This window comes from Atractosteus spatula, chromosome 9 (assembly GCF_055471065.1).
Source record: "Atractosteus spatula isolate fAtrSpa1 chromosome 9, fAtrSpa1.hap1, whole genome shotgun sequence".
NCBI lineage: Eukaryota > Metazoa > Chordata > Actinopteri > Semionotiformes > Lepisosteidae > Atractosteus > Atractosteus spatula.
This window is the reverse complement of record NC_142714.1, coordinates 47,777,479-47,793,000: the sequence shown is the minus strand read 5'-3', so window position 1 is coordinate 47,793,000 and position 15,522 is coordinate 47,777,479. Positions and strand designations below refer to the sequence as shown.

The following is a 15,522-nucleotide window of genomic DNA, read 5'->3' as shown; positions in this document are numbered from 1 at the left end:
CAGCTACTCATGAAGACAAACCCCTTTCACTTGAGCTCTTCTGAATCGGGCCATACCTGGGCGGCTCACAACCAGAGGACACCTTGCCCCCAATATTATAGTAGAGTGCAGAATAGTATGAACTTCTACTATATTATAAATAATAGTATCAGTTTTAAGGATGTATTTCTGTCCAATTTTGTGTGAATTGTGGGTGTTGTGGAGAGAATTCTTGAGGCAAAGGAACTAATTCAGCTCATTGCTTAAGGCCAGAGTTGACAAAAAACCCTCCTAGACACCAGCAATTTGACAGACTGTAGACTCTATCCTAAAATCCTCAAATTTAAAAGAGTTGGAACTTAACTGGATACCTCAGAATGGTTAGATGTGATGAATGTAAAAGTACAGTTCCTCATAACTGGTGTTGCATATAAACTGAGCTGAGCCCAGCTTCATTAGTCAAAATTAGATTGTTCCAAGATTTAGAAATTCCGAGCGGCCTATAGAAGTGTTTAGATACAATATAAAATGTATTCGTTAAGAAATACAGTAAATGGATATGACCTAGCAGCAGAAACGTAATTCCCTGATAGAACCTGAGTCGGGTGCAATTATCCAGGTTACCTTTAACCATGTTCTCGAAAATGTATTTGTGTACTCCTTTCACTGTTGAAGCGACAACAGTTTCCAAATTATCGCTGGTACAACACGAGAGCCCATTCACATTTTTAGGTATTAGTTTCAGGATCGATATACTTTAACAATAAAAACAAAATTGAAAGCACGGGCATAATAATATAATGATCATAGACTTTACATTTCTATTCATTTTTGAAGTACAAAGCAGAAGGTGTTTCACCTACCTTAAATACACGATTAAATTTGTTCAAATACCATGTATTCATTACGGAAAGCAGCGGAGACAGTTATATTGCAAATAAAAATGTTTTTATTTAGAAGAGTACGGGACATTGTGAATCAATATAGACTTAAAAAAATAAGCTGATGTAGTTATTTTACAAATAAATAAAGCATTTAAAAATAGATTCTCATTGACAGTAAACAAGCCGATCCACCCGGCGCTGCTAGCTTGAACAGCTCTCAGACCCGTGATTGGCTAAAGCCCCGAACAGGTCGGGCCGCGATTGGGTGGAGAGTGAGAATCGACACTCTGATTGGGCAAAACGTCACAGCGGAAGTTCCGAGAACATGTAGATACACAGGTGATGGATGTTCTTCTTGGTCCAAATACTGTAGCCCCGGGTAACCGTGTGTGCTGTATGAGCACGCTGGATATACATTAATTTCTTATTACTAATCAATCTAAGGGAAGTCGCACTGAGGTCAAAACAGAACAGCAGACAAAGAATGTCATGGCATTCACAGCGCGTTCACGACTCTGATAGCGTGTCACGATAGGAGTGCACGCATCACAATCACATCGCAATACCCATTGCGACTGGCGCATCACGGGCATGGCGCCACTGTGACGACATTAAGTCCATATATCGCGATATGGCGTGCCCCCGACAAAACGCCCACCCCCCATGTTGCGACACAGAGTCCATATATCGCGATATGACAAACGCCCCCTCGCCCATGGCGCGACATGAAGCCCGCATATCGCGATATGACATACCCCGGCAAAAATGCCCCGCCTACATGTCGCGACATGAAAGGCCCTATATCGCGATATGACATACCCCGACAAAATGCCCCGCCCCAATGTCGCGACATGAAAGATCCTTTATCGCGATATGACCAAATCTGTCACGCCCATGTCGCGACATAAAGCCCGTATATCGCGATATGACATACCCCCGACAAAATGCCCCGCCCCCATGTCGCGACATGAAAGACCCTATATCGCGATATGACCAAATCTGTCATGCCCATGTCGCGACATAAAGCCCGTATATCGCGATATGACATACCCCGACAAAATGCCCCGCCCCCATGTCGCGACATGAAAGGCCCGTATATCGCGATAGGACATACCCTGACAGGATATGCTGACCCCATGTCGCGACACAAAGTCCATATATTGTGACACGTCCTATCTGGGTATATCAAGTTCTGAAATGAGACCTTTGTTGCGACAGTGGTGCCAGGGTGGCATGGAAGCAAAGGTCAGCCGTGATATACACTGCCGCGATATACATGCGATATACATGGGGTCCCTATCATGACATGCTGCAGAGGTCTTGTCGCAATGATATGCCACAGTTACGCGTTTGGCAACAGCGTGTCACGGTAGGGGAAAAAAGGAAAACGTGCCTTAGAAAATAAAAGCCATAGATCTTACAATCACGGTGATTTTACATACATTACAACCACAGGTTTTTGTCATAGATGGCTAACTTGTTGGCATGCATCATGTCTTAGTATTCTTCACATCTATGGGGGCTCATATGTTTATGGATACTGATTGTCTTTAAAATGTTAAGGGTACGAGCTAAACTATAACAGAGCGCTTGAACTCGGCAGACGGGGTCACTGGAGGTCAAAGTCACCGTGCATGGTCACGTGATCACCGGAAAAACAAGGCGCTATATCTCAGGCACGAAAGCAAAACAAACGACACAAACGCAGTACTAACGAATGAGGTTGGTTTCATCGTTTGTGCTGTCTGTAGGGGGGCCAACTTCACGGAGCTTTTAACTTGTCTTTAAATATTCAGCGGACTTGAGCATAACATACCAGAAGAAGGTGCACGCACGTATGGGTTTCAGAGGCTGGAGTAAATTCATCGCCCCAAGGGTAATATCGAGTGAGGCGCCATGAGATTAAAAACGGCGAAGGTATTACAATATTAAGTTCTGAAGATCTTGTTTCATCCTTCATGATGCTTTTAAACTTGTACAGTGCTAACCAATTCATTGTACCTTTAATTGCAAGCATGGTCTGCTAATAAAAGCGTCAAATACATATTTTAGATGTATTTTAGCTCTGTAAACGTCGTCCACTTACAAATACTGCAGGGCATTTAGAGGTGATCCGTAGAATGAACACTTGCATCTATCCGTCAATATTATCTTAATGTTATTCATGCATTCCAAAACTTATAATTTGTTAACAGGAGAAATTTTAGAACCTCTTCGGGAAGCCAGGCTGTACTCCTTAAAACCCAAGGTGCCTGTAGCATCTCATGTGTCTTATTTGTTTCGGGACTGGTCTTGTCATCTACAGGCGGCTTTCTAAAAAACGTAGATACAGTACAGTACATGCATTTGTTTTGCCATGTTGGCTAACAAACCAAAAACCCAGCGCTAGATAGCTCTAAGAGCGTCTGACGACAACGATAGCCAATTAGGCGATGGCTACGCATGCACCGCCCCACCACATTTACATAATTTTCTTATTGGTCACAAAAGATACAACGAGCCAATAGCAAATCACAGATGATGAAAAAACTCAAATACGTAACATTAAAAAGCAAATCATGTAACGCATACAAGGGAAAAAAAAATCTTTAAATTACTTTGGACTGATTGGGTAGGCCTAGGATCAATCAGGGTCACCCGTGGCTACGCCCCTGCCCGTGCGGCTGCAACGTGTTCTCATTTCGGAATATCCAGGAGGTAATGGATTATTAACGCAGTTTATTTCAGCCGTGCTGTATATACTCGACTCACCATGCGAGAACAATGCGCCCTCCAGGCCAGCCGGGGGCGGTAGTACCACTGTCGGTACTCCACTGTCTGTTCGGAAGAGAGGAAAAGGAAGTGACGTGACCAGCTCTCGAGGTTGCGCCAGTTTTTAAATGCTCTTCTGAGCGTCTCAAGTTGTAAATAAGGGGCTCTCAAGACAGTAATGCCAAGATTTGCATTACTTCAAATGGAAATGAAGCTTTTTGTGCTCGGACGAATTCACTGAAGGACAGTTTCAAGGTAATGGATAAATATTGAATCTTGTTCATATTGAATGGGACTGTTTTGTGTACAGACGATCGATTGCAGTGACATGACGTTGATCGTAAGTAATTAGAATTTAAAATGAGTGTTTAAAAGTGCCTGTCTTCTAATCTACTTTCTAGGATTTCAGTTGTTATTTTGACGTTTGTGCGAGAACTGTATATCTTTAAAATAGTTAAAGTAGTAATAAAGTAGCTGCGTCAGCATGCGTAGGCTGCAAAGGAACAAGTAATAGGTTTATTCCCTGATGAAAAGAGAAGAGAGAAAACTAAACGTTTCGGCCTTGGAGACTTCCTCACGGGTGATCTTAAAGTACGCGTTCATCTTTAACATATGCGTGGTGTAGAAAATGGACTATTTTAGAAAGTGTCTGATCTGTTACTAAAGAAAACGTCTGCCCTCTAATTAGATCCGACCTCGTCACCCTGTTACACTATAAAAGAGCTTATCCCCCAGGTTAGTTCTTTATGAAAAAATATTTGTGTTTATCTGTACATCGATCAAGGTGCATGAACCAGGGAGAGAGTAACAGCTGTGACTCAAGGACCGCGGCTCTTTTTCACGCGTGTTTTTGTCACACCGTCTCCCAATTAATCAAGCCCACAGCTTTTTGCCACCAGCTGCTTTGTGCACTTCGCGAGCCGTGGGACTGCCTGCTTTCTTGGGACGGCTCAGGAAGTGGTGATGGACGAGGACACGCAGAGGCTGTTCCAGAGGGTAGCTGGGAAACTGGGCTGGACCAAGCCTGGAGGACTGGACGCCACAGCGAGGGAGGTAGGAGGTGTGGGGTGTGGGGCGTGGGGTAGTAGCGGGTATTCACTCTGTGATTAGGTAGTAGTGTTTCACCACACAATTCCAAATGTCCTGTATTTGATAAAAAAGATGTTCAGTATGTTGGATGACTTAGAACTGTCAGGTCTAGTAAAATATATCCAGAGCACTACTGTATCATGGGTGGTGAATCCTGGGTGCTGATTCAGAGGCATCTGCCAGCATCTCATCCTGCCATCACTGGCAGCCCACTGAAGCTCAGCAGGTGTGAACCTGGTCAGTACCTGGATGGGAGACTCCTGTGAAAGCTAAGGTTGCTGCTGGAAGAGGTATTAGTGGGACCAGCAGGGAGTGCTCACCCTGCAGTCTGTGTGGGTGGTCTTATGTCTAGTATAGTGATGGGGATATTAGTTAGTATTATAAAAAGATGTCCTTCAGGTGAGACATAAAACTGACGTCCTAACTCTCTGTGGTCATTAAAAATCCCAGGTCATTTCTCGAAAAGAGTAAGGATGTTACCCCGGTGTCCTGGCCAGATTCCCCTCCCTGGGCTTTCTAAACCATGGCCTCCTAATAATCCCCATCTCTGAACTGGCTTCATCACTCTGCTCTCCTCCCCACTGAGAGTTGAGCGTACTGGCGCACTATGGCTGCTGTCTCATCATCCAGTGGGCCTGCATATTGCTGGTGGTGGTGGAGGAGAATCCCCATTACCTGTAAAGCGCTTTGAGTGGAGTGTCCAGAAAAGCGCTGTATAAGTGTGAGGAATAATTATTATTATGGTTATTAGCAGCAGAGCTGACGCCAGTCCAGGCCTGAGTGCCCCTCCTCTGTCTCACCTTTCCTCCCTCGTGCAGCTGCTGAGGAGTGTGGGGAAGAGTGAGCAGGTGGTGCCGGGACGGGCAGGCTCCGGGGGCCAGTGGGGTGACGCCAGTCCTCCTGCAGCGCGGCCCCCCACCACTAGGCGGCAGCTGTCTGACAGTGAGAGTGAGGGGGGCAGCACCTCGGAGAAGGAGAACGAGCAGCGAAGGGGGCAGAATCGGGCCCGGCGGGACTCCAGCGATGAGGTGTTCGGTGAGTGTGAGAGGCTGGGGAGCAGACGGGGGCGGCGAAGGGAGGCCATTCAGCCCATCCTCACGGTGTGTTTCTATGGAACTCATTGATCCAAGATCTCATAAACTCTAGTCAGCTCTAACAACATTATTGATGCTGTGATAACAAGTGCATGTTATATTCAGTTCTTAGTGCAGGTGCTCTTTGCTTCCATTCATGATCTTGTTTAAGACCTAAAAAGACCTTTGGGATGAGTTCATCAGGGCACTGAGGATTTTTTGGGAGTTTTTTTTAAGCAATCTAACCGGTAATGTTGTCAAAGCCAATACAATGGATGTTTTCAAGGAACAGCTGGGTGAGATTAACCAATCAATTAAATTCTGACAAATGAATGTGCCTCCTTTCACCTGTAACCTTTATTAAATTCCCTTCTCTGGTCAAAATAAATATTGCTTCCCACCTATGACCTGCCTTCATCACTCTGTTCCCTCCCCACCTATAGCTGATGTGCGGTGAGCGTACTGGCTCACTTTGTCTGATGCTCTTTTGTTGGCAAAAATGATTTGTTTCCCAAAATTATTCTGGTCAATTTTTTATGTTTTTTAGGGTATTGGTTTCTCTGTTGTTAAGTGATGATCAGCACTTCCAGTGTTCTTTGTTGGGGGAAAAATGGAAGGGTTCTTATTCTATGGTGATTCTCTTCTTGCATGCAAATGTTGCAATAGTGATGATCCATTCTGAGATGCACAGGGAGTGAAGTCTGTGGCTGCTTGGAGTGTGTGTGTGTATCAGGTCTATTCTCACACTGCTGTCCTCCCTGCAGTCCTGACAGAGAAGGTTCCGCTCAAGCCTGCAGCCCAACGCCAGGGTCGCCCGCTGACTGTGCACAGGTGGGTGCTGTCCATGGAGGGGACCTGATCTCTCTGCTCTCTTGCTCTTCACCCATCGCATGACTATTCAGCCCTGGATGTTAGTCCAGAACTTCATATTACTGCTATATCCAGTCATACTTCTGTTCTGTGCAGTTACTGCTCAAATAAGTTAATATGAAGTACACTGATGAAGGAGAAAGAATGCTGTAGCATGGGGGTGCAGAGATTCTGTCTAGCTGGTGCCCCATCTTCCACAGTAAACTGAACACCTCGTGTTGAGGCCTGGCTCAGACTACCGGAGAGCCCATGAGTGGGAATCTGTTAGTGCTGTGATAGAGAAATGAACCTGCTCTCTCACTGTTCTCTCTCCATCTCCTTGTAGTCCCAGAGAGCAGGTGCTGAGCTCTGACAGCGATGGCAGCTTTGATGACTGTGAGTATGATGGTGGTGCTGTCTGGGGCTTTAAGAGGAGTGGTAATTGATCTCCAAGTTCATTAGAAAGTGATACAGACACCTCAATGGCAGAATGAGCTACTTGACCTTCTGTAAGCTCCAGGCTTCTTGATTTGAGCCAATAGCAGGTGCTGGGTAACACATTCCTCCTTATCTTAAGTAAAGTTTCCTATTATTTTGTCTGTTTTTCCATCACCCAGAGCACCTGCTACATGAAGAAGAAACTAAAAGGGAGCAAATTTCTGTGTAAATATTATTTTGATCTGTGAATGGGGACAGAGAATTTGCTTGTTGGAGAGAGTTCTATTAACTCTTGGCCGTGGAAATCCTGTCTTGGAGTTCAGTCTCTTTCTGTCCGCGAGTACCTGTATTTATTTCCTGCAGATCTGAGCCGTCTGCACACACCCAAGCTGAAGCCGTTGGCGTCCCTGGGCGATGGCAGTGAGGACAGGTGAGGCGAATGGGCCACTGGCTCGCGCTGTGGTAGTATGTGTGGTCCTTCTGGCTGGACCTCATCCTTGCACAGTTTCCTCCATTCTGCGTTAACTGCGTTTCCAGCAAAGTAAAGTCAAGCTCCTGACTTCATGAAATCGTAAAGAAACAAGAAACGTTTGAATGCCGGGGGGGGGGGGGGGTTGTGCCTGTGTCTTTTTAAGAACAGCTGCTGTTTGTCCAGTCGGCCAGTGAGTGGTCAGTCTCTCTGCTCTCTCAGGGCACCCCGGGCAGCAGCCCTGGACAGCAGCACCCGGGATCTGTTTCAGAGGGTGGCAGGGAAGCTGGGCTGGTCCAATCCTGGAGGACTGGAGTCTGCGGAGCAGGAGGTAAGATGCCAGGGGTGTGAGGGTAATCGTGGGCGCTGGTCTGTGTTATGATGTTTGTTGCACAGCCACAAAGTGCTAAATGTCATGCGTTTTGCAAAAAATATTCTGTATATAAAATGACTAATTTAATTCAGTACCTAGAGTGACTTTAGGGCATCAGATCTACTCAAATATATGCAGAGCCCTCCCCCATCACAATGGGCGAGTTCTGTGTGCTGATTCACTGGGATCTGCCAGCAGCAGAGCTGACGCCAGTCCAGGCCTGAGTGCCCCTCCTCTGTCTCACCTTTCCTCCCTCGTGCAGCTGCTGAGGAGTGTGGGGAAGAGTGAGCAGGTGGTGCCGGGACGGGCAGGCTCCGGGGGCCAGTGGGGTGACGCCAGTCCTCCTGCAGCGCGGCCCCCCACCACTAGGCGGCAGCTGTCTGACAGTGAGAGTGAGAGGGGCAGCACCTCGGAGAAGGAGAACGAGCAGCGAAGGGGGCAGAATCGGGCCCGGCGGGACTCCAGCGATGAGGTGTTCGGTGAGTGTGAGAGGCTGGGGAGCAGACGGGGGCGGCGAAGGGAGGCCATTCAGCCCATCCTCACGGTGTGTTTCTTTGGAACTCATTGATCCAAGATCTCATCCCGCTGTTTGTTGAAAGATTCCAGAGTCAGCTCTCATGACAGAAACAGGACACTGATAATTGTAAAGAAGCACGTCTTGTTTTTATCCCTAAATGCACTGGCTGTTTTAATCAATGCCTCCTGAGACCATAGAGGTTGTCTTAGGGAGTCCTTCTCCCTGTAGGTGTATAACATGAGGCTAAAAAAATACTTCCCAGTCACTAGATTCCCATTCGTGAAGTGATCAGGATTTCAGCTTTGTTCGAAACAATCTGAAGGAATTCTGTGCCACAAATTCAAACTCCTGTGCACATTTTTGTCTGCTATTAATTACTTTAAAATTCTGAATATTTTGTCAGAATAGCATAATTATTTTATTGGATTATTTCCAATAAAAGAGCAATTACATCCATACAGCACTATCAGGGCTCTGACAAAGTCATAGATTTTGTGTTTAAAAAGTCTGTGGCTGCTTGGAGTGTGTGTGTATCAGGTCTATTCTCACACTGCTGTCCTCCCCGCAGTCCTGACAGAGAAGGTTCCACTCAAGCCTGCAGCCCAACGCCAGGGTCGCCCGCTGACTGTGCACAGGTGGGTGCTGTCCAGGGAGGGGAGCTGATCTGTCTGCTCTCTTGCTCTTCACCCATCGCATGACTATTCAGCCCTGGATGTTAGTCCAGAACTTCATATTACTGCTATATCCAGTCATACTTCTGTTCTGTGCAGTTACTGCTCAAATAAGTTAATATGAAGTACACTGATGAAGGAGAAAGAATGCTGTGGCATGGGGGTGCAGAGATTCTGTCTAGCTGGTGCCCCATCTGCCACAGTAAACTGAACACCTCGTGTTGGGGCCTGGCTCAGACTACAGGAGAGCCCATGAGTGGGAATCTGTTAGTCCTGTGATGGAGAGATGAACCTGCTCTCTCACTGTTCTCTCTCTGTCTCCTTGTAGCCCCAGAGAGCAGGTGCTGAGCTCTGGCAGCGATGGCAGCTTTGAGGACTGTGAGTATGATGGTGGTGCTGTCTGTGGTCCTTCCAAGGTGGAATAATTGCACTTTAGAATTCAAGCGCACCGAGCTCCCAAGTAGATCTGTCAAGTGCACATTGAGGTCTAATGCCCAGATGTTCTCTGGCCGAAACTGGGATTCTCCAGTTAGTGGTGCTCAGGATTCACCTGGAGTCTTCCTGGCTCTCGGCAAAATGGTGCTTCTTCGGGTTTCCTGGACGCGATGCCAGTAGGACACCTGACTTTTCTCCTGTTGGCATTATTAAACATGCAGAGTGTTACAAAAGATGAAGAGCTCTGCTAGTTCCTGTTCTCCCCGTGCAGTTCGGGAGCCATTGCTATAAGCCGAAACATAAACGATTGGAAAATCCAGCTGGCATGAGAAAATGCAGAACGCAAACATTTTTCACCCAAAAAGCAGAGAGATAACTCCTGTTTTGTCCACTTGAACTTTCGTGTGCTTACAGACTTCTGTACAGTATGCAAACCAGATGTTGGGTAATCCATGTGTCAAGAGTACTGTTCTCTCTCCTCCTGCTGGGATTTGATCCCTGTTGCTCAAGGGCTACAAGCTTGCAAAGCAACATTCCCTGGACAGAGGATAACTCCGCCATGCAAAAAGACTGGTTCTCTGTGGTGTCAGTGTTTTACATCCTCTAGATTTCAGAGGAAGTGCCATGACTTGTATAAGAGGGCACATGCACTGACACACTTATATATGCCTTATTTAATTAGTTAAATCTGCTGTTTTTTGCTTTTCTACTACTTGAATGCAATTCGTAAAAGCACCTGTTGGCAGGAAGACCTGAAAGAGATTCAACTATAAAACAATGTAGTCTGATTATCATTCGGGTGGAGCTCACTGAGCTAAGTAGATTGTTGTCTGCCACTGTGAAGAGCAACACCAGTCAGCCTGCATCTCCAGTCTTGGTCTGTCTGTGTTTTCCTGCAGTCCTGAGCCGTCTGCAGACACCCAAGCCAAAGTCCTCGGCTTCACTGGGGGGCAGCAGTGACAATAGGTGAGGCAGCTGCTCTTCCGGGTCAGTGGCTACGCTGTGGTAAGGTGTGGTTCTCTTGTGTCCGGGCCCGGTTCAAGAAGCACTTTCTGCCATGCCGAGCTGGGCCTTTTCCATCAAGAACAACAAAATTCCCAGTTTTACAGAAGAGAACAAAAACATTGAACCTGGTGCAGGAAATCCTGAATTAACCTCCTGAAAAAAATGGTCATGATGCTATAGAACTTCAGCATGTCCATATTTAGATGAAAAGCATGAGGGAACTTGACATGGCGTTTAGTGTTGTAGAAGGCAGCCCATAGGACCTGGAATCCAGTGAGCTCCAGAGACCTCCAGCATGAACTATAGGGAGTTCAAAGATCATGTTCCTTTCTTGCACTTAGTTTCCAAGAGTCTGGATGGCTTTTTGTCTGTGCTTGTCAAGTCATTGTGTGACGTTTCCCTTTCCGATTTTTGTGTTTCATTTAAAAAAAAACAACTGCGGGCAGTCTGCAACACTTCATCGTCAGCGACGGCTCCTCGGGGGATGACTTCGTCACGGAGAAGAAGAAGCTGCCCCACATCAGAGGTGAGCCACGCAGAAAACTTGCCACAAGCCGTCTGGGGAGGTTCAGAAGGGAGGATGGCTAGTTAGCATCACTGCATTGGGCTTCACAGGGTTCATTCTGACATATTTCTTCAAATTTGGTGCTTTTGTTTCTATGGAAAGGGAGGTGGGTTGTGGTTTGGCTGATTTTTGTTTCTGCAATAAGTTTTAGAAATTGCCACTAGTTTGGGACAACTGGCCCTGTCTCTGATTTAGTCGATAATTGTTTGTCTGATGCAGGCCACCGGCGTACCCCGGCCAGCCAGCCAGCCACGAGACGCCCCCCTTCCCGGAGGGAGCGTCCCATCTTCCTCAGCGACAGCGACGACGAGGGGGTGGCAAGCCGGATCACCTGGGGCTCTCAGAAAGGCGGGGTGCCCCAGCGCCTCAACTCCGCGGGGCTAGAGGAGGAGCAGCAGCAGCAGCAGGCGGTGAAGCCCAAGTCCATGCCCTCCAGGAGGGCGCAGAGCGAGAAGGCCCAGCCGCCCCGCCTCGACAGCTCGGACAGCTCCAACGAGGAGTTTGAATCTCTGCTGGAGAGGATCAGGAAGAACCGCAGCGTAGGAGTCAGCAGCACACACACCCCACCTGCAGCCAGCAAAGGTGGGTTCCTGCACCACTGCTCTGCGTCCCCACGTCTCCATCACTGCCTGTGGCGCTTGCAGCAGTGCTAGTGTCCACAAGTGTCCAATGGGTCTGTCTTGCTTCCTCTGTCTTTACCTTTCTGTAACCACGCTTATCTTTTAGCATGATGACGAGGCATTTTGCTGTATGTCTCCTGATCATCTCTCCCCTCCCCCCACCTTCTCTCTTCAGAGCCCAAGCCCTGTCTCTCCTTGCCACCCGCAGGAGGCCAGGGGAGTCGGCCAGCGGAGAGGGCGGCACAGCTTGAGGTGACCCCAGTGCACCCGACGGTCAAGCGCCCTGTAGTGAGCCAGACCGAGCCCCGGGCAGCTAACAGCAAAAGGTACCGAATGAAGGGGCAGGCATCGCGTCTCTTATTTAAGCCACAAAACTCCCAAAACGGATTGTGGTGCCGTAGGGCAACCTTAACGTAGAGGTGACTAATGCAGCAGGACACTTAGCTCAAAACTGGGGCAAGATTGACAAATTCATAAATCGGAGTGTGCTTGGCCTTGTGCAGCATCTGAAACATGATCCTGCAGTAGACAGACATTTATCACTTGTGCAAAAGTCCTGTGGGATTCTTGGAAATTGGGTTATTTTTTGGGAGGGGCCCTGTTTACTCTCTCCAGCTGTGAGGTCCTGCTGTCTTGGAGCTCAGTGGAAGCGTGGTGTATGTGTGTGTTTCTGGAATCAGGTGGCAGGGCTGTATTTGTGTGTTTCAGAATAGTGCTGTGCAAGACCCCTGGCTGTTTCCTGGAGTCCCTGTCCGACCCCCGTTCCTCCTATGCCAGGGGCTTCAAGCAGACCCGGCAGGAGCTGAGCCAAAAACTGTATCAGCTCTACAACAGCACTGTGTTCGACAGCAAGGTGACCCTGCAGAGACGGAGCATACTGTACACTCCCGCCAGTGCTGGGGGCAGTTACCTGTAATACTACTTCAATACACAGAAATTTTAATAACATTTAAAATGCAATATGTTACTTTACTTAACTTTCTAAAAAAAATTAAAATGGACCCATTTCCTTTCTTTACCAGAGTCTTGTAGCAGTGGGGAGTTATAGTTTTGCTGTTCTTAGAACTTCACAGAACAGCTGCTTAATAATTCTTAAATTGTTCTGTTCTCCATGGTGGGGGAAGGAAATGCTTTCTTTAAAAATAGCGAAAGGTTTTGTTGGTCCCGGTCAATTTAAATGGGGGAATCAACACATGCACGACTCCTGTCGGTTAGGGACTGCGGCTCCAGTCAGTACCGTGAATCCTCTCTGTTCCCCCAGCTCCCCGCCATGTCGGTCATCTGGAATAAGAAGATGCGGAAGACGGCGGGCTACTGCGTAACGGGACAGCAGCAGGGCCAGCGCTACGCCCGCATCGAGCTCTCCGAGAAAGTCTGCGACTCTGCGGGTACTGCAGGCTGCCGGAGGGCTTCTGTCAACATGCTCTTATCTGCTCCGGGTTTCCCGAGCCCTGTAACATTCGGGTCTCCCCGCATGCTGGTGCCTGCAGCGTGCCGAGAGAAAGCAGGCTTCCTGTCAGTCCAGTCCAGAGCTCTTCGGGATAATTCCCAGCGCTCCCGTGACCCCTGCGGTTTGTAAGGCTGGAGGTGTGGGGATGGGGTGAAGTTAGGACTGAGGGCTGGGGGTGGGGGCGGCTGGTCTGAGCACAGCACTGGGGCTCGTCGTGTAGTGCGCTGGTCATGGTCGGTAAGGGTCCGGGTTCCAGTCCTCATGTCAGCATGTCATTGGACCTGTGCAGATGACAAATAAACTCAGCTAATTAAGGCCAGGTTTGCGCGCAGAGGTGCGAGATGTCCAAGGTTCATGGATGCTCCTGGGCAGTAGGGAAGGGAAGCCCCTCTGACTGCCTGCTTGTCCCCCCAGAGCGCCTGAGGGACACCCTGGTCCACGAGATGTGCCACGCGGCCACCTGGATGATCAACGGCGTGCGCGACGGTCACGGCCAGTTCTGGAAGATGTATGCCCGCAAGGCCACTGTGGTACACCCTGAGCTGCCCATGGTCACCCGCTGCCACAGTTACGACATAAACTACAAGTACCAGTACCAGTGCAGCCGGTGCAAGAACACGTGAGTCCGTCTGCCCGTCGTGACGTCTGTGTTTCCACGACTCCACTAGCGGAACATTTATCTCTATGCTCACTGTGTGTCCAACTTTGAGCAGTATTTCACATGGACACGGTTAGGATTCCTAACATTTTTTACCTTTCTCTCTTGTTCCTTGTCCTTTCTCTCTCTCTTTCCTTGTCTTCTCTCTTCCTCTGTCTCCATCTGCCATCTTTTTTTGCCCCCCCTTTCCAAAGGGTTGGCCGGCACTCCAAGTCGCTGGACACGCAGAAGTTTGTGTGCGCGCTCTGTACCGGTCAGCTGGTGCTGCTGACTCCCGCCAAGTCCAGAGGCGCCACCCCGTTTGCCACCTTCGTGAAGGAGCATTATGGGACAGTGCGGCAGGAGCTGCAGGGGCAGGGTCACGCGGAGGTCATGCGAAAACTCAGCGCCGACTTTGCCAAGACGCGGCTTGCTGACCCCTGAGGCCCCTATCACGTGAGACAACACGCGCACATACAGACCAGCGCAGTAATGTGCAAAGACGCGCAAGCACTAACATATACCGGCCGCAAACAATGTCGGCATTAGTCAGTGCTTTTGAAATCCAGCCTCGTTTTTAAACTGTGAAATATAGAGTTAACTCTAGGAGTCTGCAGTAGACCGATTATGCTGCTTGGACGGAAGTTAACGTTCTCAGGACTGCAGGACAGGAGGTGCCACTAGCGGGTTAACAGTCCTGCCTTTTTAATTCTGTTAGTCCAAAGAAGAATTGGCAAACTGGGGAATTCATGTCTTAACTAACCCAACTGCTCCCATTCTGTGCTGAAAGTGACTCATCACACAGTACAGGGGGCAGCACATCTTTGCTCCAGGGCAGGGGTAATCAGTTTCAGTCCTTCAGTGCTCCATTTACCTCTGGTTTACAGTCCATCTCGGAGCGTAATGGTTTGATTGAGCTAATTAAAAAGTCAGATGAACTGGTTTACAGGTTTTAATGTGGTGCTAATTGAAATGTACGTCTAGAAAGGGGCATCAAACTCAGTTCCTGGAGGAGCCAGTGTCTTCTGGATTTTATTCCATCCTAGTCTGGTCTATTCAATCTATCAGACACATAACTGTTAAACCTTCCACCCTGAACAGAAGTCTTATAGGTAACTGTACATTTATTGGAGTGCATTATTTTCAGTAATCACCTGTAAAAGACTTGAAGAAAAATCCTTTTTATGTCCAATTAAGAAAATAAGTGTTTAATTGACTGACTGCTCAGGTTTGACGAAAAACCAGAAGACCCTTAGCTGTCCAGGAAGTTTGTGACATCCTTGTTCTAGACCCTGCAGAAAACCCAGCACTCAAGGTCTTGTAGATGCCTTCCCCTGCTCTAGAGCCCAGTGTTCACGGTAGCTGGATACACACACACCATACCTCTGCCAGTCAGCTGGTCCTAATGCACTTCAGTAGCTCCTAAGGAGAACACAGTTTACAAATTCAGCTCTGTACAGAGTGCAGCATGGAGTGGGTTGAAAATGTTTAGTATCCTGTCTTGTAGCAATGCAGCAATTCTGCTCCATATAACAATATGTCCACCCCCGCATGAATTCTGAAACCTATGAGTTAGTTTGCACTTTGGTCATTATTGCTAACAAGTCTGTGACTTGCATCAAGAATTAAGTGCAGGTTACTTTTTTTTGATATTCTGCCTCTAGTGACCGCCAAGAAATCCCAGATAATACTTCAGCAGCTTCAATGAACATCCGGT

At 47.9% G+C, this 15,522-nt stretch overlaps 1 protein-coding gene across 1 annotated transcript; it reads left to right on the top strand.

Moving 5' to 3' along the window:
* Positions 1–4,577: 4,577 nt before the first annotated feature.
* On the top strand, positions 4,578–14,454 carry gcna (germ cell nuclear acidic peptidase). Its single transcript, XM_088925749.1, has 17 exons — positions 4,578–4,667; positions 5,522–5,738; positions 6,541–6,607; positions 6,978–7,021; positions 7,427–7,493; positions 7,755–7,863; positions 8,168–8,384; positions 8,991–9,057; positions 9,422–9,471; positions 10,428–10,494; positions 10,980–11,059; positions 11,318–11,680; positions 11,894–12,044; positions 12,427–12,571; positions 12,980–13,106; positions 13,583–13,787; positions 14,021–14,454. The coding sequence occupies exons 1-17, from the start codon at positions 4,578–4,580 to the stop codon at positions 14,247–14,249; spliced, it is 2,295 nt and encodes a 764-aa protein (XP_088781875.1). The 3' UTR covers positions 14,250–14,454.
* The last annotated feature ends 1,068 nt before the right edge of the window (positions 14,455–15,522 follow it).